Source organism: Anabrus simplex, chromosome 10, assembly GCF_040414725.1.
Source record: "Anabrus simplex isolate iqAnaSimp1 chromosome 10, ASM4041472v1, whole genome shotgun sequence".
Lineage (NCBI taxonomy): Eukaryota > Metazoa > Arthropoda > Insecta > Orthoptera > Tettigoniidae > Anabrus > Anabrus simplex.
In genome coordinates, this window is record NC_090274.1 from 10222050 (window position 1) to 10245864 (window position 23815).

A 23815-nucleotide genomic window follows, 5' to 3' on the forward strand; every position below is an offset into this window, starting at 1 on the left:
TAAATCGAAGAAAGAGAATGCTGTTTGCAAAACAGTATGTTGGACAGGACAATGAGTGGTGGAATGACGTTATATTTGCTGATAAGAGTAGATTTAACATATTTCAGTCTGATGAGAGGATAACAGTTTGGCGGCGTCCTAATACTGAGCTTCAAGAGAAAAATCTCAAAGCAACTGTGAAGGATGGCGGTGGACATGTAATAGTGTGGGGGTGCATGTCGACGAATCTAGTTGGTGAATTGGATTTTTTTGAAGGTAAAATTGACCACTTTCAATACCTTAGAATACTGAGGGACAATATGAAAAAGAGTGCCGAAAATATGGGAATTGGTGAACATTTTAAGTTTTATCAAGATAACGACCCAAAGCATATGGTCTGGAATGTAAGGATGTGGTTATTGTTTAATTGTCCAAAGGTACTTCATCCTCCCCCTTAATCACCAGACTTGAATGTGATTGAGAACCTTTGGGACAAACTTGATCAAGAAATAAGAGAAACAACAATCACATCTAGAGAACAGCCGAAAAACCGACTTCAAGAAGAGTGGCAGAAGATATCTCCCGATTACACCCGGAAATTAGTGGAGAGCATGCCAAGTCGACCCAGGGAAGTAATTAAAATGAAAGAACGGACAACCAGGCGCTGAACCTTTAGGATCATAAGTAAAAAAGAAAGTGTCCGAATAATGTTGTGCAATGTTGGTTTGAGTTTTATTTTGTTTTTTAATTATTATATTTTCATTGACAGTGTTCATTAGAAGAATGATGGTCTTTTAATTTTTATATTCCTTACAGAAACTTGTATTCAATTTATATCAGTGATTTGTTATTACAGAAATCACTAATACAAAGGAAAATGTAATAAGTCATGTCTGTCCAAATAATTATGCGAGTCACTGTATTTCTTCTGGGAAGCCATAGATTGCTGCTATAAGAGAGACATACAGTCAGCCCCATATCTTGGCATATTTTATACTGAAAAATCTAGCTTTAAGAGGTCGAGTTTTAACTATGTTCGGCACATTTGACAATTTGCAGAACTTCGTTCAAATCAACACACTCGCAGGTTTCCGAGGCAAGCTCACACGCGATCCAATTCACACAAATAAAATACTAACACGTTACAATTTCACAAAGACTTAAAAAAAACTTTTTTCAATTTTATTTGTAAGTCGACACAGCTAACACGGAAAGCTCCAGGTGCCCCTGCAGGTCATTCAAGGCGCCCCAGCTGAAAACCTATGATTTAGGGTGCCAGGCAGAAATCTAACGTCCATAATTCAAATGCTGGCATTCTGATTCTCTCTAATTTGAAGCCTAGGGGAATCGAACGCAGGACACTGAGGCTGTAAGGCCAAAGCGCTGACAAGTCAGCCACAGTGCAGAGGAATGCTGATGACGATGTGATTATGATTGTTCTAAGAAGCTATACATCGGCATCATCAGCAGATTCAGTACGAACTAAACACTGTTAAGTGTAAATTATTCTCCATATATAAACAAGCTTAACACAATTATCAACCTCAATATAAACACCAGGATATCAAAACCAGAATCGGTATAGCATGAGGTGTGCTTCCGAAGTTAGAATATCTCGTTAGCGTGTCGTGATGTGTGTCACAGGTGATGCAACGATAGACAGTAGAGGTTTCACCAAGGAACCGAATGTGATAGTGACTTGTTTTAAGAGGAAGTATGCCTACATTTGAGTAACTACCCTCTCTCAAGACTAATCCGACGGGGAAAAAAAGGAAGAGGTACATTCCTTCGACGCAAGAAGGTATCGGCTAAAAAGGAGGGCGTGCAACGAAGAGAAACTTTCGGGATGGGAAAAGAACAAGAGTCACCGAGCCAGTCGGATCGCTGTAAGCTTGCATTCGGGAGGTGGTTGCTTCGAACCCCACTGACGGCAGCCCTTAAGATAGTTTTCTGCGGTTTCCCATTTTCACACCAGTCATATACTAATTAATGATTCACTCGATTCCTTTTCACTCCTCACCCTGTTCTAACCGATCGTCGAAGAAAGAACACAGGACAAGAACTGATCAATGGAGGTGGGATAGGAAAGAAGGCTGCTCAATTGCAATTCCTCTTGAAACAATAGTTAACACCACAAGGAAAACACTTTAAGGTGCTTCTTAGGGTGGTGGTGATTTTTTTTTGTTAGTTGTTTTACGTCGCACCGACACTGATAGGTCTTACGGTGACGATGGGACAGGAAAGGGCTAGGAGTGGAAAGGAATCGGCCGTGGCCTTAATTAAGGTACAGCCCCAGCATTTGCCTGGTGTGAAAATGGGAAACCACGGAAAACCATTTTCAGGGTTGCCGACAGTGGGGTTCGAACCTACTATCTCCCGAATACTGGATACTGGCCGCACTTAAGCGACTGCAGCTATCGAGCTCGGTGATTATTGTTTTAAGAGGAAGTACAACTGGGGAACCATCCTCATTTAACAATTATCAGAGGGAATAAATGGAAGGAGTCCGACACTTCGCGAAATGTAGATATTGGTCAAAGAAAGACAAGGGCCACGGAGGGCGTGAAAATGAAAGACTCTCCCAGACTTCGAATGTTGTAATAGCATCGGGGTGGATAAAAAACAAGAGTTGGCCAAGGGAGATAGAATAGATGGAAATGAGGAGTCTGGCACAAGTGGAAGCAATCCAAGACTCAGCTAAGGGCCCCGTCGTCGCCAACCCACTCTCCCAATAGCGTGAACGTTATTCTACCCACAGGGGGAGAGAAGGAGCCTTATACAAGTAAGTGGGAGCAATACCAGATTCAGCTGACTGCCCCCTGGTTGCCATATGCCACCTCATGAGGTGTGAGGAGACGGAACTTGACGGATTCCTACCAACTTCGGACGAACACAACTGTACAGCGATCAATTTGTGAAAGACATCATCCAAATTCTCTAGCAAAACTACTCGGATATCATTTCCTAGTCTGGCGAAAGTTTAAGGGAAGATTTTTGTCTTGACGAATTATAGTTTGGAATGAGGTTTTATTTGACGGTATTCTTCGTATTAGGGACTGATTTTTTCGACCATAATTTTTGTTAGGAACTATTGTGCCAAAACATTAATCTGTCGTTTCCATATAAACAATATTTTGTTATATTTTGCATTTTTTGGGAACCTGCGCTACAGAATGGTTAAATCCTAGAAAAAGAAGAAGGGATTATTCTAAAGTTCTTTCCAGGAGGGGTCCCTGAGCAAATCTTAGTATTATCTGCGCACTTTTTAGTGATAGATTTACAACATAGTGCTGAAGCGGTCGACTTTGGTTATCTTCGAGATTCGTATTGGCAACCTTTGAAACACAAACTAAGAATCGCTTATCATCGCTGTGCGCCATCTGGCGTACACTTTAAGTACTCGTACTGTTGTTGTTTACACAGCAAAGCTAAACTATAGAATTCATGCTAGAAACACTTTTCGCAACGGGAAATGTTATATAGTATTAAATATTGTGTGTGTGACACAGTTGTTTGCTTAAAATAATAAAGGTTTATAAAATTCATATCGATCGATCATATTATCGATTCAATTCAGATTTCATTTGCATTCAGTTGGCAGTATTAACGGAACCCTTCTTACTTCTCCAACGAGTACAAAAATCTATCACTAAAAAGTGCGCGGATAATAGGTAAACCATTGACACTGCATGTCCGAAAATTAAAACTTTTTGGTAGTAATGTTCATTTTCTGGGATTTTGCTTCGTCTTCCCCAGAACCGGAGGCTGTTCAGATACGCACCCAGACTCCCTTTCCGGTTTTCTTCTTTTCCTTCACTCGAATTTACTTCGCTGCCCTCTTCTGTCCAAATCAAATTGCTCATGGCTATTCCTTCCAGGAGACAACGGAAATCTGAGATTAGTGTGTCACTTGCACCGATTGCGACACACAAAAATGGCATTAACTATTACTTACATTATAGCCACTGAAACTGATTTTAATATTTATTAATAACCGTTTGGTCCACCTCTGTTGTCTAGCAGCCATTACCGGAGGACAGGGCTCGATTCCCGGCTCTACCACTCAGGTGGTGGTGATTATTGTTTCAAGAGTAAGTGTAACTATGCAACCATCCTTTATATAACACTAACTGGAGAGAAAAAAATGGAAGGAATCCGAAACTTCAAAAAATGAAGGTATCGGCCAAAGAAAGTCAAACGCCACGAAGGGCGTGAAAATGAAAGACTCCCTGGGATTCGCAAACCTAATACCGTCCGGGTCGGAAAAGAACAAGGCTTGACCATGGAAGGTAGGATAGGTTAGATGAAAGTGAGGAACCTGGTTCAAATAAGTGGAAGCAATTCCAGGACTCAGCTAAGGGCCCCGTAGTCGCCAACTCACGTTCTAAAGTTCAGAGCCCCTTGGGCGTGCTTTTGTCGCTCTTACGACACGCAGGAGATACCATGGATATTATTCTACCACCCTCACCCACAGGGGGAAGGAGTCCACTCTGCCTCAGGAGGTCAGCCGAGTAGAGGAGGTTCGATTCCCTCCTCAGCCACCTCCAGGCAAATGCTGTGATGTTACTTACAGTAACCAAATACAGTAGAGACAATACGCGACACTCAGCGAGATATCGAGGGACAGCTATTAGAGCTCTCTCTAGCGGGTAGACCTGAGAACTACTGATTCTATCATAAGAGCACGTATATTTGTGTGTGAAGTTTTTGGTGTTATTTATGCGTTTTCAGTGAGTTGACATAATTAAATAGCGCGTGTCATTCCTTGATATCTCCTCTCAACATAAGGGGAAAGGTATGTGCTGTTTTTGGCTGCAGTAACTATGAAGTAGAGAAGAATGCGCGGTCTTTCTTTCGCCTCCCTGGTGACAAGAAAATGTAAGTAATATTGTGTTTTCACATATATTCTTCCAGTGACAAAGATATTTTTTTAGTACTTCATAATCTTCTGACCTGCTCGACCCATATTTTAACTGGCTTAAAATATAATACGCATATTTTATTGTATAGTGCAGCAGTTAACCTTCAATGCCGATGTGTTGTTGTAGGTGTGATCTGTGGGTTTTGAAATGTCACAGAAGTGATTTGGATAAGGTGTACAAGAAAGAAGGGACGTTACGCCTATATAAGAATTACAAGATCTGTTTTGATCATTTCCAGGCCAGCGACTTTAGAAATCCTCGACTATACAGCCAAGGGTATGTTACATTTTTACTCTAATTGTACGTAAATATTCCTCAAAGCATCACTATCGACAACCTTGTCATACCTTTCTTTCTTTTATTCCTCTTCTCAGATTAAAGCCGGGATTTTATAGATTTTCTTTCTGTTAGTAGGCTTCATGTTAAGAGGAAAATTGTCCAGCTTTTAAATGTGAATTCATTGCATCACGTGTGTAAGGAATGTGCCGATATTTTTATTGACAAGTGTCTTAATGTGATGATACAATGTTTTTTAAATGAGAAAAAAGACAAATCTAACCGTAAAAGTTCAGGGAGGATTGCTAAAGCAAAAAAAGTAATGCATAAATGAAAGATCAAGTCATTTCTCAGCAGTCCAATTCACATTTTGTTTATATGTCTAATTTTAGTCTTTAAATAATTCTTCATTCATTTAGTCACAATTGCTTTAGCAACTTCGAAGTTAATGTCCTAATACTTTCTTTCTAGACGTAATTTATTTATCCATTTTCGTATATGCATTTCCATTGATATTTGAATTTAGCGCGACTTTTCAGGTCAAGTCACTAGGAGCGCCACCGTCGAATTGTCTCCCATTTTAACAAGGCTAAATCCGTAAGGCCCCTGTTCAGTATAGCAAGTTATGCCGCGTAGGTGAGGTACTGGTCCCCTCCCCAGTTGTATCCCCCGAGTCACCGTCTCACGATCCAGAACACGGCCATTGAGGCGGCAGAGGTGGGATCCCTCGCTGAGTCCGAAGGAAAGACCAGGCCTGGACGGTAAACTGATTAAGAAAGAAAGATTTATAACCGTTTAATGTCTCCCATTGTTGTACGATGATAGGAAATGAGATCATTGTCATTGCTCCTGTTATCACGAAGTCAGATTTCAGTTGAATAATCTTGGAAAATACTAAATGGATTGGGAGGAAACAGTACTTCAACGACAAATTTCCGTATTAACATTATTTTTGATTTCCTACAACTACAGTAGTATGTGGTCTTCTTTCTCATGTTTTCAATTAAAATTATTTTAACTTAATTCTGCTAAGCGTACATATACTGTACCTATCAATGAGAAAAGATGTGCTATCTTAGGAAAAAGCATCATGTTGAATGATCGCCCTCGTGCCTTTTCGATGATTGTAACAACAAAAACCAGGATGAGGGGAACTGTCATCGTATGAGAGTGAAAGGTTTAGTCAGTGCGGTAATAGAAATGACCCCTTCTACATCTTCATATTATTTCTCAGAAAACTCTTTTGGTTACAATCCCAGTGGAAATCTTCGGTCACGAAGTAGGATTAGTTGGGGTAAATTTAATTATCGGGTATTTCCGGTCACCTTCCTTTTCACCCTTAAGCGTGTACAGTAAGTTTCTTGCGTTAAAAGGGGCGCATTCACATTCGAGCGGATTGGTGATCCGGTCCACGAAATAAATTACCGCCTCGAACCTAACTGACTCGACTGTTACCATACACCAGTCTGTAGGTACATCACAATCTGGAAGTTCGCGAAGTTCAAACCCGGGAGAGGTAGAGGCAGAGGTAGTCCGAGTTTTGAAGGGCGGGGGGGCGCCTTTCGACATCACGTTGTACGAAGACCATAACCCATTTTTTATATATTTTTTTTACAATTGGCTTTACGTCGCACCGACACATATTGGTAGGTCTTATGGTGACGATGGGATATGAAAGGGCTAGGAATGGGAAAGACGTGGCCGTGGTCTTAATTAAGGCACAACCCCAGCTGGTGTGAAAATGGAAAAACTACGGAAAAATATGTCCAGAGCTACCGACAGTGGGGTTCGAACCCACTATCTCCCGAATGCAAGCTCACAGCTGCGCGCCCCTAACCGCACGGTCAACTCGCTCGGTATATTTATTTATCGTGTGGCTTTTAGTGCCTAGAGTGTTGCAGATCTTTCTAGTTGACACCTCTGGGCGACCTACGCGCCTGGGTGTAGGAAATGATGATGAGATGGCAGGGTGAAACACGGAATCGGCACCAAGGGGTTTGCTGAAGGCTTAACGTCACCATCCGACGGACGAATCAACATAAATGAGCACAGCGGAGAGGTCTGGGACTGAAGAATCCAAGACCGGCTAACCCTGGTGTGAGACCACATAAACTTGCCTTAACGATCATGGCTAGCAGATGGGCGGTACTGATGGCGCATCCGGTGTCTGCCCGAGAAAATTAATTTTTAAAAATCAGCCTCAGATCGTCCGAGAGAGATCGGTTTACTCTGCCATCTGCTGGAGTAAAACGGAACATCCAAACTGACTCTTAGACGGCCTAGATGGCGTCAAACCAAAATGCTAGCACTCCATAGCTGAGGTCATACGGCCATTATTATTAAGGATGGACTGTAATATATAGTCTACCACTGTGGTGTAGTGTGATTAGCTGCCACCCTCGGGGGCCCGGGTTCGATTGCCAGCTGTGTCACGAAATTTGAAAAGTGGCACGAGGACTGCAATGGGGCCCGCTCAGCCTCGGGAGGTCAGTTGAGTACAGAAAGGTTCGATTCCCACCTCAGCCAACCTCGAAGTGGTTTTCCGTGGTTTCGCACTTCTCCTCCAGACAAATGCCCGGATGGTACCAAAATTCAGGCCACGGCCGCTTCCTTGTCTATCCCTTCCAATCTTCCCATCGCCTCACAAAGCCCCTGTTCATCATACCAGGTGAGGCCGCCTGGGCGAGGTACTGATCTTCGCCCCAGTTGTATCCCCCCTCCTAACCCAAAGTCTCACGCTCCATGACACTGCCCTTGAGGCGGTACAGGTGGGATCCCTCGCTGAGTCAGAGGGAAAATCCAACCCTGGATGGTTAAACAGATTAAGAAAGAAAGTTACATTAAACATTTTGCTCGTATTTAACAAAATACGCACCCTACACATCCAGAACACGGTATCAATTTCTTTGTTCATTCTTATTGATACACATAGTACTGTTTCCCATTCTATCATAATTTTCTCATTGGTTTATTGTGTGTGACCTATATTTGTTTATGCCGCCGCCACCCCACCAGCCCGTCTCTATCCAAACCTAAACGCCTCCAGTGCCCTCCCCCCCCCCCCCCCCCCCCGCAAAAAAATAATCCGGATATGGGCATAGGACGGCAGAGCAAGGGTGGGCTAGTTTCTACTACAGTAATCCCTACCGTGAAAGCGTTAAACGATTCTCCTCAGATATTACGAGAATTCCTAACTGATGTAACTGAATAATTTACCTCATCTATACCGAGTACACCAATGGCCTACATTACTGCATCCGAAGTCTGCCCTATGACAGTCTTGTCAAGCTACCCCGGCAACATCAATACCGAGGTCACTGTCCCTTAAAGACATTCCCAAAACAACATCCCAGAATTCCCTAGCAAGCAATGAACAAGAAAAAATCTACATCACCTACCAAATAACAGAGAATTTCAATTTCACACATAGATGATAGATTTCAGAGTATACATAGGTCGACCTTTCCCCCGACAAGTAGCATATCATGAAAATTACCACCACATTACAAGCAAGAAATTATAAAATTTATTAAATTAAAACTGTATCCAATTGTATCTTAAATCCTGAAATTAATTACTCACGGTCACTGAACGAACATTCATGCTATTCTAACACTCTTTGGGCACTTCAGGACTTATCTGTAAACTTTCGTTAACTTTAATTAAGGAGAGAAACATGACAGCATAAGAGGTTAATAAAGTAACCTCTCAAGTTTAATGGTCTGCTTAATCTAGTCCACTCACAGCCCTTCGTCACATTAACAAACTTGACGATCTTCCATTGGAAGGCTTTGCGGTCCCACGGTATTCATTAAGTAATGTAACACAATCATGCATTGTCATACTAGAGCATAAAATAATGAAAATGAAAATGGTAAACAAAATAAATAAAAAACAGACATAATCATATATTTGTCTTCATACTGCCAAATAGGCAACGATTAACACTAATATTTCCTTTTCAATACGACACGATGCACGTGTAGGTAGGTAACGATGTTATAAAATAGATACAGGGTTATTTTCACAAATTTACAATTATAAGCGACTCTTATTGTACGACTTTTGTAGATTTCTTACTAAATACCGGCACATTTACCGCACCAACAATGCAGAAGACTAGTGTAGTTATGTAACGCTAAAATCGTACAACAAATACGCCAATATCAATGATCCCAATAAAATATCACATTAATTGAACAATAAGAACACCATTCATTCATTTATTCAACAATATGCCATTATATGGGGTGTGGTGTGTTACCAACGCAAGCATCTCGAGCTATTTGACAGTCCGGTCTCCCATCTGATAATCACATGGGCAGTTTCCGGTAACGCCGAATACCGAGAACACCTGCGACTTTTAGCGATTTACCGTCAATTACTGACTATGACACACATCCAAATCTATGTCCATAACCTCACAAGATGAAATAATATTCGATAGAAAGCAATATTACAGCGGCAAAAGTCAATATACCTTGGCAGCCATGACAAAATCATTGAACAATAGTGAACACTATATAGAAACAACTTTGTTTAGGTTGGAAGAAAACCACATTCTTCGACTTACCTCATCCGCATTTGTGTATCCAAGAAGGACCGCTCCCACTGCGATGAAATATATCCTTAAATGCATCACCACGCGGAAGAAAGCCGAATCTCTTCGACTTTACTACGTTTTGACACACAAATTTATCAATTTTTATCCACACAAGACCTCACACACACCACAGCACACTGATCAATGAATCCACTGTAGGGATCTACTTCCGATTGTATTCCTACGCCTCGAATTTTGACAAGAACTAGACCGAAAGTGTGTTACGAAAGGATACTAGACTGCTTCAGTTAATTTAACGGATTAACGACAGTGTATTTCAACTCAAATTAACAGACAGAAACTCAAAGAGCCAACACAGCTACTATTCTTAAGCAATCCCTCAGATCTCTCCTATCTTCCTCCACCCAGCCAGCCCGCCTATGTTATGCTGCGAACAAGAGCCGGGGAGCGGGCGACCTTTGCGCGATCTAGTGGTAAATATTCACAACTAAATCCCTCTGGTCAAAGCAGTTGCTAGACGAAGAGGGGCAGAGATAATGCGGTAAGTCTTCTTTGGTAGATACTGGGAACCGCGAAGCCGCAAACTGGTGGGAATATTAAAATCTCGCAGGAAGCAATTTAAGGAGCTGCTGACAAGTATATGATAATTTAAAAAACATAGCAGATATACAATACTGACACATAATACTCGTTGAATCTCGGTAAATGAAAAAAATATTTTTGGCCGTACATATCGAAATGTTATAAAACAAAAATTATACAACAGCCATTTTGCAACATTTTATTTCTTGTACTAACAAGAAACATTGGCAAACTTCGATTTTTACATGAAACTAGTAACAATGAAATACTTTCAGAATGATGTCGATAGTCATCAATGTTCAATGGTGAAAATATAGATTTATTTTCGGTAAATCAGTAAATATCACGGAACATGAGAAAGTGGTTTAATTTACTGACAATGGAGGTACATAATGTTGGTAACAATGACAATTAATATAATAAAACTCCGCCTCTGTGGTGCAGTGATTAGTGTGATTAGCTGCCGTCCCCAGAGGCCCGAGTTCGATTCCCGGCTCTGCCTTCGGAGTCAATTGAGTAGAGGGGGTTCGATTCCCACCTCAGCCATCCTTGAAGTGTTTTTCCGTGGTTTCCACTTCTTCCGCAGGCAAATGCCGGGATACTACCTAACTTACGGCCGCGACCGCTTCCTTCCCTCTTCCTTGCCTAGCTTTTCCAATCTGACCATCACTCCCCCCCCCCCCCCACAGCAAAGCAGGTAAGGCCGCCTGGGTGAGGTACTGGTACTCCTCCACAGCTTTATCCCCGACCCAAAATCTCACGCTCTAGGACACTGCCTTTGAGGCGGTACAGGTGGGATCGCTGGGAAAAACCAACCCTGGAGGGTAAGAAGAAGGAGATTACTAACAAAGAACACTACTAAAGTGTACACTCCGATTTTTTGTATGAAAGTAATGACACTGAAATACTTTCAAAATGATCCCCATTTTGTCGGCAGTCCAATGTTCGAAATGTAGATTTGCTTTCTTTTTTACCAAGGAACATGAGAAAGTGGTTTAATTAACTGACAATCAAACTACATAATGTTGGGAATAATGATAATAAATTAATGTAATGCAAATGGGAGAAAACATGGGCGCAGCCAGTGGGGGTGGGGGTGGAATTTTTACAAAGAAAATAAACAGAAGTTGACAATAAACAAGTGAAAAACGACTCAATGGGTTAGCTTTTTCAACATTCATAGACACATAATTGGAAAACGAACAAGATCTCTTGAATATATTTTCTAAGAAGCGTGGAAAGTTGGATTTTAGATTGTAAACTGAACATACCATTCGCCCTAAAACTGTTGACTTTGATCGTATTGTTCTTGGTCTGTATTTTAATGGAAGATTTTGTAGTGTACTGCAATCTGAATATCAACATAATACACTTGTATCGGTGTCGTCCATGCACGCAACAGACATGCACAACCACTTTCCTTGTGCTCTATCATCAATTTGTAACTACAGTCGAACCTTGATATCTCGAACCTTCAGTATCTGAAAGTAACTTACATTTCCCGCTCGTTTATCCTATTCTTCGCGTGTATTTATTTCTCTATTGCTCGAAATTAGGTTTGAGGAATTTCTGGATTTCTCAAAGCAAACATTTGCTCCCTTGAAGCAAAAAAATACTCTGCAACTCGAATGTTGTGCAAAATTAACTGTGTATTACTGCATTTGTGGTTTGTGAGGAACAGTTAACAAGTAAAGAACAGGTTACAAGTGATGCTCGAAGCGAATATGACGGGGACAGAAAAACTTCTAGTGATCGGAAAATCGCTGTTTCCCGGGTGTGAATTAATTACCGGTCACGTACGAAAGCAACCTCGGAAGTCGCGGATGACAAGCTGCATTTACGAATCTCGGCTGCGTGATATCGACGAGAAGTTTCAATGTGAAAGGAGGAAAGGTTAACAGTAACAAACAGACGAGACAACGGATGTCTTGCAAAGGTGTTAAGCGAGGTATGTTTCTTGTTTCACTACTGTGTGTACTGTATCCTGTCTTTTAAAAGTTACTATAATAAGTGTTATAACTGATGCAGGCTTGCAAAGGAACTGATAAAAGGACGAAACAAGAAACATACTAAAGAACTGTTGAAACTCAGCAGAGAAAATGTAGGTGTAGGACTGTTGACAGTACACTGCCATCTGAAAAAAATACCTACATAGAATTGGAGTAATAAGAGACAACATATGTAGGAAATGCAAAGCTGCCTCTGTGGATCAGTGGTAGAGTGTCGGCCTCCGGATCCCACGATAGCGGGTTCAAACCCGGCAGAGGTAGTCGGATTTTCGAAAAAAAAGTCCATTCGACACTCCATGTCGTACGATGTCGGCATGTAAAAGATCTCTGGTGAGACATTTGGTGTTTACCCGACAAAATTCATTAAATCTCAGCCATAGACGCCCAAGAGGGTTTCGTTTTACTCGATCTGCCATCTAGTAGGCCTAGAGTAAAACGGAACGTCGAAATTGACGAGCAGACAGCCAGATGGCGACAAATTAAAATGTCTGCACACGGTAGCTGAGGCCATACGATTATTATGTTTTATTATTATTGTAGTCCGCCTCTGTGGTGTAGTGGTTAGCGTGATTAGCTGCCACCCCCGGAGGCCCGGGTTCGATTCCCGGCTCTGCCACGAAATTTGAAAAGTGGTACGAGGGCTGGAACGGGGTCCACTCAGCCTCAGGAGGTCAACTGAGTAGAGATGGGTTCGATTCCCCCTCAGCCATCCTGGAAGTGATTTTCCGTGGTTTCCCACTTCTCCTCCAGGCGAATGCCGGGATGGTACGGCCGCTTCCTTCCCTCTTCCTTGCCTATCCCTTCCAATCTTCACCTCCCTCCACAAGGCCCCTGTTCAACATAGCAGGTGAGGCCGCCTGGGCGAGGTACTGGCCATACTCCCCAGTTGTATCCCCCGACCAAGAGTCTGAAGCTCCAGGACACTGCCCTTGAGGCGGTAGAGGTGGGATCCCTCGCTAAGTCCGAGGGAAAAACCGAACCTGGAGGGTAAACAGATGATGATGATTATTATTATTATTATTGTAGGAAATGCAATGAAGCAGAGGAAGCAGTTGAACACATACTTTTCGAATGTGAGGCGCTGGGTAGAATCAGACTCTCGACTCTAGGACTACCAGGTGAATAGAGAGAAAAAATCCAAGAAGACCCATTAAAAACAACCTGCAGCTTTGTGAAGGGAGCAGGTGTAGCTAGGTGGGAATGAAGGAAAAACATGGCAGCAAAAGATCTTAGAGGTCGACGTTAATTGTGAACTAATATATTTAGAGGCCCCATGAAGAAAAGAAGAAAAAGAGTTATAATATTAAATTGTTGCTATAAAATAGTTTGTTTGTGTAGTTTAAAATATTTTTTTAAAAATAACGTATTCAGTATAAGTCCGTAGATACATATGATTCAATGATGTGCTATATACACGCTCAAAAACGGTATTCTCGATATCTCGAAATTTCGATAGCTCGAAATAAAATTTAGCTCCTGAGGTGATTCGAGATATCGAACTTCCACTGTATAACCCCCTCCCTCCCGCCCCCAAATCGGTGATCCTCGTTACGCTACTGGGAGGAACACAACATTAAGATTAAGAATAATCATGTTATTGGCTTTACGTCCCACTAACTACCTTTCTACGGTTTTCGGAGACGCCGAAATGCCGGAATATAGTCTCGCAGGAGTTCTTTTAAGTACCGGTAAATCTAGCGACACGAGGCTGACGTATTTGAGCAGCATCTCAAATACCACCGGAGTGAGCCAGGATCTAACCTGCTAAGCTGAGGCCGGAAGGCCAGCGCCTCAATCGTTTGAGCCACACAGCCCGGCTGAAAATCTTCATACTCATGACATTTGGTTTCAACTTTAGGTGCGTCTGTTGTTGTTCTTACGTTCCACTAACCATTTTTGACGGTTTTCGGAGAGGGGTATCCGGGGTTTGGTTGTCATGTAACAGGGGCGTAACAATGCAGGCGCGCCCGCACACTCCTCTAGTATATAGCGTAACTGCACGGAAGTCATCTGGGAGGTTTTGCAGAATCAGAGGGTTTGTTTTTTTGACGTAGAAGAATTGCCACTTTGATGCATCTAGAGGTGTGCCGGCGTAAAGTTGCACATGAGAGCTGCGCAAAATGTTGGGCACACTGCAGTGGCGCACGAAGCGATGTTGCCGCTATATATTGCACGATACGTGAGTTTTTACAAACATGGGAGAGTTGTTTTTAATGTCATCGCAATGATACACAATCCAAGTGAAACGGCCGTCAACAATCGCACTTTCAACACACCGTTTAAATTTACAATAAAATATATCGTCACACAAAATGATACGAGATAAATCTACTGTTATTCAGAAAGCCCTAATGTTTGACATGTACGTTCAACGACTTAATCTGCAGGAACAGAAGGAAGGCCATGCAAGCGTACGAAAAAAAAAAATTGCCCTCCCCCCCCCCCCCCATGGCATTACAGCCCTTGAAGGGCCTTGGCCTATCAAGCGACCGCTGCTCAGCCCGAAGGCTTGCAGATAACGAGGTGTCGTGTGGTCAGCACGACGAATCCTCTCGGCCGTTATTCATGGCTTTCTAGACCGGACGAATTCCCTCTCCCTCTCCAAAACTCGCGAGTTCTCCATACTAATCCACATGCCTGACTATTAAGGGGCACTGCTCGGCGCAAACGATCATCACTTCGTGATTCATCACTAAGTTGTCGTTTCCGTGACACCGCACTGCACTAATTAAAAAAACAACTTAACAATTATCTCACAAAGAAAACACCACTTTCATAAACGCGCGAATCTTACAGACAAAACGGCAAAACTTCAGTACGGAAGTCAAGGTAGTTATAGATGACACCACTATACTAGCCATATTGCCAACAACAACCGAGTGAAAATAGTTCATCTTTATTTTGCAGCTCGCTTAAACATTACAATTTTTTAAATGCTCATGTTTTTGTAAGTAAATGAAAGGTTATACGTACTATAGGAAATTAAATGCGAACTAATATGTATAAAATGCATAACTGTATTTGATATAAAAATTAGTAGATTGGTCGTTCTGATTGACGGGTAACGTTCATCAATTTCTTTTTAGTCGTGCCAACATGAACTACAACTGTGAAGTGTAACCTTGTGCCAGCGCACCTTTAGCAACAGTTGAGAAACACAGCGACACGTTCGCCAGTAAAGACCTGCACCAAATTATTTAAAAACTATTACAGCTATAAACACTGATATCAAATTACCATACTCTACTTAGGAAACATTTAACTTCTGTCCCACACTTTTTGGACAACAATGTACAATGCCAATAAGAAGTAGGCGCAGTACGAATCAGTCAACTAAGTTTCGAACGAGCTCTCTTTCCGCGAAATTAATAATAGGCTTGTCAGTTGTGCGTTTTGATATTTTTCAACAGTTTTCGACTTAATTTTGTTCCTATATTTTTCTGTGTTGCAATCGAATAAATTATTATAAGCGACACTTCGGTGTCTGCTACAGAGTTACTGAAAAATGAGACCAATTAAAGACAAGTACCAATATCTGAGTGGTTCATGGTTGGCAGTTCAACAGCTTATCCGTTAAAATAAACCTTATTACACATTATTTTATTAATAATCTTACACTAACGAATAATCCCTTTGTTCATATAACTTAAGAATATATTGCATTGTTTCTACCTGCTGTAATTACATTTAGTTTAAGTTATTCATTTGTGGGGCCGGGAGTTTCATTTTAATTTGTTACATTAATTGAATGTAAATAAACCATCTTCATAATGCAATCCTCGACTGTTTGAGGATGTATACGGATTACCTTTGAGGGCTGGATTCCAATGCAGATGTCAATACCGCAGTGAATAATAACAAATTAGAAATAGTAGGTGTTGTAAGAATATTAAACTGTATGATGCCAAACATTCAGTAAAGACTAACATTAGGAAACCAAATATTTTTATTCAACTAAGCGCTGATGATTACGAGATGATGTGATTGTTCAGCGAAGCGTAGATGACTGCCAAAATTATTGACCAATTTGAAAGTATTTTATATGGAACTGCTGCTGCAATTACACAAACCAATCCGTCAACATCGGATTTACAACAGCTAGATAATGAATAAGTCTAACCGCAAATAAAAAAAATATTTAATAAACTTCAAAAACAATGTGTCTTATATACTCTAATGCAAAAGTAAACAAGGAAAATATTTTTATAACTCACTTTGTAGGTTCGTTTGTAATTAAAGCCTAAACTCCAGTGTTCATAATAAAGAATCCGACAGTAACTAACGTTATGAATAAGGATCGGATGTTAAAGATAAATAATCCTGGGGTCATTTTACCCGAAACATGAAAAATAACTGTTAATGATGGGTTCCTGGCCCCGTTTAAACAACTTTATATATTGCATATTTCGATCATTGTTATTGCTTTGGTCATATTTTGAGCATTTTTATTTAAACTGAGGCTCGTTTTTAACAAGGTACATGTTATCTGAGCCGATTTTCAAACACGGGATTTCAAAATACTCTACTAGATGTATTTTTCTTTATTTTTCCGAAAGAGATACGTAACAATTTTAGAAGACATTATTCCGAGAAAGATATGCTGTACGAAAGTACGCCGACAGATACGAAAAAACTTGCTAATACTTTATTTGTGTTTATTTTTTAGGAAAATAGAATGAGAACCGCATATCAGGACTATGATGCTGAATGAATATATAAACTTTTAACGTGCATACCGCAGCTCGGTCAGTTTGCACGAATAAAAGAGTCGGTTTTATTATTCCTTATCCCTTCTGACACGTTTAATGTTAATTTTCCTGGGTTAGTTTTTCCTTCGGATTCAGCGAGCGATCCACACTTTGGTGTCACCTATCTCCGGAGAGATAGTAGGTGGTGTGAGAAGTACCGATACCGGTGCGCTTTATCCAGCTCCCATGTCGGTCTGTATATAATTATATTAATTTATGATTTCTTTGCTTTAGGTTGGAAGCGAGGAAGTGAGAACTTTGCATGTTTTTCGTGACGGGATTGTTTTACTTAGTGTGGGTTGGGGTTTATTGTAGGATGAGTTGTCTGCTTGGCGTGGTGGGTAGTAGGGGAGGGTTTTGAGACGAGAGTAACTTTACTAGAGTCCAACCTCTACCGCCTCTAGGGCAATGTCTTGGAGCGTGAGACTTTGGGTCCGGTGATACAACTGGAGAGGAGGACCAGTATCTAGTCCAGGTGTCCTCACCTACTATTTCTGAACAGGGGCCTTGTTGGGGGGATGGGAAGATCGGAAAGGATACACAAGAAAGAGGGAAGGAAGCGGCCGCGGCCTTAGGATGAGTACCACCCCGGCATTTGACTGAAGAAAAAGTGGGAAACCATGGAACACCACTTCGAGCATGGCTGAGGTGGGAATTAAACGCCCTCTACTCAGCTGACCTCCCGAGGCCGAGTAGACCTCGTTCCAGCCCTCGTACCACTTTTCAATAATGCTTGCTACCTATCCCTAAAATGTTTGAATCACATTTTACCGTTTTTAGGTCATAGCTAGTTTTTAGGGCATATTGACTTGCATACTTTGTACTTTAGGTCATAAAATTCCGAACCCCAGTTATGGACCTTTAGCCTCGAAACCCGACTCTTCGGCTGAATTGGTTGGATGGGACACGAGTTCGATTCCCGACCGGGTCGGGGATTTTAATCGCGTCTGGTTAATTCCTCTGACTTGGGAAATGGGTATTTCTGTTTGTCTCAACACATTCGTCACCGTAGTTACACAACACGCATACCGTCATACAAGGTTTGCGTCAGGAAGGGCATCCGGCCGTAAAACAGGATAAAATCCACGTGCCAGTAGAAGAAGAAGAAGAAGAAGAATAAAAACTTTAGGATGGAAGTTATCAGATCAATGTAATACAATAAAAAACAGGATTATTTGAAAATTTGTTACTTTATAACCAGAAGCAACTGGGGAAAAACGCGAGGCCTCTATCAGATTTTATAATATTGAATAACAATAATAATATTCTATATATAAAATAACATGCCCGGACTGACTGACTGACTGACTGACTGACTGACTGACTGACTGACTCATCATCGCCGAACCAAAACTACTAGACACTCGAGAGAGAGGACTGTTTCTCCCATGTACTTAAAGCCTGGTTATCTCAACTTCAATGGTGGTTTAAAAAGAGGTTCTGGGGTAAATGAAACTCAATTATTTTTCGGTGAGTTTTTATGCTTTAGGGATTTTTAGATAATGTCTTAATGCAGTACCGAGGAACGATTACTTTTACTTTTAACAAATTACGAAGTACTGTACACGCGAGCGAAGCCGCGGGTAAGAGTTGCTACTACTACTACTACTACTACTACTACTACTACTATCAATAATAATAATAATAATAATAATAATAATAATAATAATAATAGACAGATAGATAGATAAGAAATGGGTGAGCCCTGTCTTCGCAGAGCTCCACACGTAGGTCTATGAAGACCCTTTGTGCCCCTTAAACAGGTTTGCCTAGTCCAGCCCTAGTGCTCCTATAAAGGATACTAGTGTCCGGATATTGGCATTCCTGATGTCTTCCAGGCTCACAAAATGTGAGCCAAGGTATCGATGTCTGGTGCTTGCAAGAGCCTCGCACTGACATAACACATGCGCGGAGGTCTCCTCCTCCTTACCGCATCTTCTACACATCGGATCCTGGGTGATTATCATGATGTGTAGGTGTCTCTGTAAGGTATTGTGGCCTGTCAACAGTCCAACTACCATTCTCATTCTGGTCCTATTTAAATTTATCAGGACCTTTTTATAACTTTGGCTAGGCCCTTTGATAAGTTCACGTGCCTGCCTTGCTATAGTTAACCTCTTCCAAATATCTAAGTGAGACTGGTTTGTCCTCTGGGATATTACCAGTCTCACACTTCAGAGTGAAACTCCCAGGAAGGGCTCTGGTCCTGTGAAAGAACCTTTTGAGCCTTGTTTCGCTAGTTTGTCAGCTTCTTCATTTCCACTGATAGCTGTGTGCCCAGGGACCCATAATAGGATAACTGAGCAAAATTCACACAGCTGATCTAACATCCTTTGGCATTCCCATACCAATTTTGATGTTGTTTTAACTGCACATAGTGCTTTTAGTGCTGCCTGGCTATCACTGCAGATAGTGATGCATCTTCTGTGTCCAGGCATATTCCATATATATACAGCACAGGCTAGTATTGCGTATACTTCGGCCTGGAAAACAGTAGCATATTTACCCATAGGAAGGGAGAGCGTTGTCTTAGGCCCCAGACCCCGGCGCCTGTGCCCGTCTCCGTCCGCGAGCCATCTGTGTACCATGTACAGCCCGCAGACTTAAGACGGGCCCCAGTATCCGCGGCCCACTCCTCCCTTGTGGGTATCACCACTGTAAATTTATAATTCAAATTAAAGCTAGGCTTCATCAGATCCCCGATCATCATTGTCATAGGGCAAGTCTGGTGGAGCCTTGTAAGAATAGAGGCATGACCTCTATTCGGGTTTTTGAAGGACCATCCTCCGAGTGACCAGAGGCGATAGGCACTCATTTCCGCTATTACCTTAACATATAAATGTAATGGGGGGAAAACCTAGGATGGCCTCCATTGCACATAATGGTGTAGTATCCAGTGCCCCTGTTATTCCTAGACACGCAAGTCTTTGGACACTGTTTAACCTGGTGGTCACAGTTTTACTCTCCGAGCCTGGCCACCAGACTCAAGATGCATAGGTGATCGTGGGCCGTACAATAGAGATATAGAGCCACTGGACCACCTTAGGTCTTAGGCCCCAAGTCTTACCGACGGCCCTGCGACAGGCCCACATAATCTTGCGGGCCTTAAATAATAATAATAATAATAATAATAATAATAATAATAATAATAATAATAATAATAATAATAGGCTTATCCGAGTGGAGTGGGTGCTGGTGTTAACGCGTTACGGCTATGGAGCCAAGCTCTGTATTCGGGAAAGATGCGGGTTCGAACTCCCTCTCCCCTCCTGCCGATTCCTTCCAGCTCCTTACCAAATGTCATTCGCTATTATTAATTTAATCTTTTTTAACTCCTCAACTGAACTTGCCGCCAGGCATCTCATCCCCGACTCCGCATCAACAAACAGGACAAAGAGGTAGACATCTATAGGCGTAAGTTATATATATGAATTTTTGTTTATATGTATGTCTCGAATTGACTCAAAAACTACTGGACCGATTTCGCTGAAAATTTCACAATTTGTTCTTATTAACCCTGGGAGAGTTTACGAAGTGGTTTGAACGAAATCTGATGGGTAGTTCGGCATAAGGGGGTGAGAAGGGTGAAAAAAAAGTCTGATCAGCGGGTCAGATTATGATGTGTTTCTTAAAAGTTTTCTTTTTCTTTTTCTTCTTCTTCTTCTATAAACGGTATATAAAAATGAAAAGCCCAAGTTCAGTCCGCATGGCATAAGGAGTGAGAAGGTATGAAGAAAGAAAATGTCAAAAATGGCAGAGATTACGAGTGAGTGTGTGTGTATGTTTCAGCATAGCTCTCAACCAAACATGATACTCATATGACTTACTGTTTGGGGAAGAAAACTGTAGGGTAAGACACCTCTACGGGCGGGGATTGAAAGGGGGTGAAATATTACAATAAGAGAAAACGACTAATATTAAAAGTGAGAACGATATATGTTAATAAATCTAGTTTTTCTTTTGCATGTAATTAAACGGTTTAGAAAAATCTAGCGCGGTTGAATTATTAAACGCGGCCGAAGCCGCGGGCACCTGCTAGTATACTGTAATGATGGGCATAACAATGATTTATCAATTTTGAAGGCGAAGTAAGTGATAATAGTGATGTTATTGTCCATTTTTCCCATTAACCACTCATAAGAATTTCGAGAGACACCGAGATGCCGGAATATTGCCCCGTAGGAGTTCTTTTACTTGCTACAAGATCTACCGACACAAGGCTAATATTAGCTCTGTCTTGTGCAGTTGCGTATATAGTCATCTCCCAACCCTGGAGACGCGGTAAATGTCGCCCCTCACGCTGATTTACGCGCATAAACAAAAAATCTCGCGAATTTGTAATATTTGTTTACGTCTCACCCAAATGCCTTATAGTCCTCGGCAAAGGCTTGTCACTAAATAGCAAATATCCCATTCCTATTCTCTATTTTCTTTAATGACTGCTGCCAACCTGACTATTTACATATTAAAATCAACAGACATTACCATAACACACTAACCTCAATCAAATATAGTAGAGACAATACGCGACACTGAGCGAGATATCGAGGGACAGCTATTGGAACTCACTCTAGCGGATAGACCTGAACAGTACTGATTCTCTCATAAGAGCACGTGTATTTTTGTGTGAAGTTTTTGGTGTTATTTATGCGTTTTCAGTGAGTTGACATAATTAAATAGTAGCGTGTGTCATTCCTTGATATCTCCTCTCAACATGATGGGAAAGGTATGTTCTGTGTTTGGCTGCAGTAATTACGAAGTAGAGAAAAATGCGCGGTCGTTCTTCAGGTTCCCTCGTGATAAGAACATGTAAGTAATATTGTGTTTGCATATATATTCTTCCAGTGACAGAGATTTTTATAGTACTTCATAATCTTCTGACCTGCTCGACCCATATTTTAACCGGCATAAAATGTAATACGCATATTTTATTGTATAGTGCAGCAATACAATACCTATGTGTTGTTGTAGGTGTGATCTGTGGGTTTTGAAATGTCACCGAAGTGATTTGGATAAGGTGTACAAGAAAGAAGGGACGTTACACTTATATAAGAATTATAAGATCTGTTCAGATCATTTCCAGGTCAGCGACTTTAAAAATCCTCGACAATACAGCCAAGGGTATGTTACATTTTTACTCTAATTGTACGTAAATATTCCTCAAAGCATCACTATCGACAACATTTTCATACTTTTCTTTCTTTAATCCCTCTTCTCAGATTAAAGAAGGAATTTTATAGATTTTCTTTCTGTTAGTAGGCTTCATGTTAAGAGGAAAATTGCCCAGGTTTTAAATGTTAATTCATTGCATCATGTGTGCAAGGAATGTGCCGATATTTTTATTGACAAGTGTCTTAATGTGATCATACAATGTTTTTTAAATGAGAAAAAAGACAAATCCAACCGTAAAAGTTCAGGCAGGGATGCTAAAGCTAAAAAAGTAATGCATAAATGAAAGATCAAGCCATTTCAGAGCAGCCCATTTCATATCTTGTTTATGTGTCTAATTTCAGTCTTTGAATAATAACCTTTTAAATAATTCTTCATTCATTTATCCAGAATTGCTTTAGCAACTTCGAAGTTAATATCTCAATACCACTTTATTTCTGGACGTAATTTATTTATCCATTTCCGTATATACATTTCCATTGATATTTGAATTTAGCGCGATTTGTTCAGGTCAGGTCACTAGGAGCGCCACCGTCGAATTGTCTCCCATTTTAGCAAGACGAAATCCGTAAGTGTCGCGTATTGTCTCTACTGTATTTGCCTCAATGTAGGCATCAATAATGGAGGTTCTCGTACCCAAGTAAATCATGAAAGGTAAGATGAAATAAATCAAGATATCCATAATCAATTCTGTTTTCAATCTCAATGAGGAATTAGGAAAGAAACACAAACACTCTCATCCTCACTCAATTTACTGTTACACATTTCTCCCTTTATTTTTATCTACGCATAACTATAACCGTATTATTTTAATTACTGCGTATATAGGGTGAAAGTTCCTTTTGGGGATCACTGTAAGTACCTTGGTTGTTAATCACATAAATGGGACTGTAAATAAACGGTACATATCTCTGCATATGATTATGAAGGTGCTTAGGAGTTGTAGTAAGGATGTAAAGGAGAGGCCGTATAAGTCTCTGGTAAGACCGCAACTAGAGTATGGTTCCAGTGTATGGGACCCTCACCAGAATTACTTGATTCAAGAACTGGAAAAAATCCAAAGAAAAGCAGCTCGATTTGTTCTGGGTGATTTCCGACAAAAGAGTAGCGTTACAAAAATGTTGCAAAGTTTGGGCTGGGAAGACTTGGGAGAAAGAAGACGAGCTGCTCGACTAAATGGTATGTTCCGAGCTGTCAGTGGAGAGATGGCGTGGAATGACATTAGTAGACGAGTAAGTTTGAGTGGTGTCTTTAAAAGTAGGAAAGATCACAATATGAAGATAAAGTTGGATTTCAAGAGGACAAATTGGGGCAAATATTCGTTCATAGGGAGAGGAGTTAGGAATTGGAATAACTTACCAAGGAAGATGTTCAATAAATTTCTAATGTCTTTGAAAGCGTTCAACAAAGTGATAGGAAAACAACAGACAGGGAATATGCCACCTGGGCGACTGCCCTAAATGCAGATCCGTAGTGATTAATTGATTTAATCAGTTTTTGTCCCGTGATTTTCGAAAGTTCCAGAACTTCTTTCGCATGAATGTTTTCGTATCTCTTCAATAAACA

The 23815-nt window shown here is 41.0% G+C and overlaps 1 protein-coding gene across 1 annotated transcript in view; it reads right to left on the reverse strand.

Moving 5' to 3' along the window:
- Positions 1-10178, reverse strand: part of Sdc (Syndecan) — a 324323-nt gene extending 314145 nt beyond the window's left edge. Inside the window, exon 1 of the mRNA XM_067154838.2 lies at positions 9751-10178. Coding sequence (XP_067010939.2) covers positions 9751-9816 — 66 coding nt within the window. The 5' untranslated portion in view covers positions 9817-10178. The remainder of the gene's footprint in view (positions 1-9750) is intronic.
- Positions 10179-23815: the final 13637 nt, after the last annotated feature.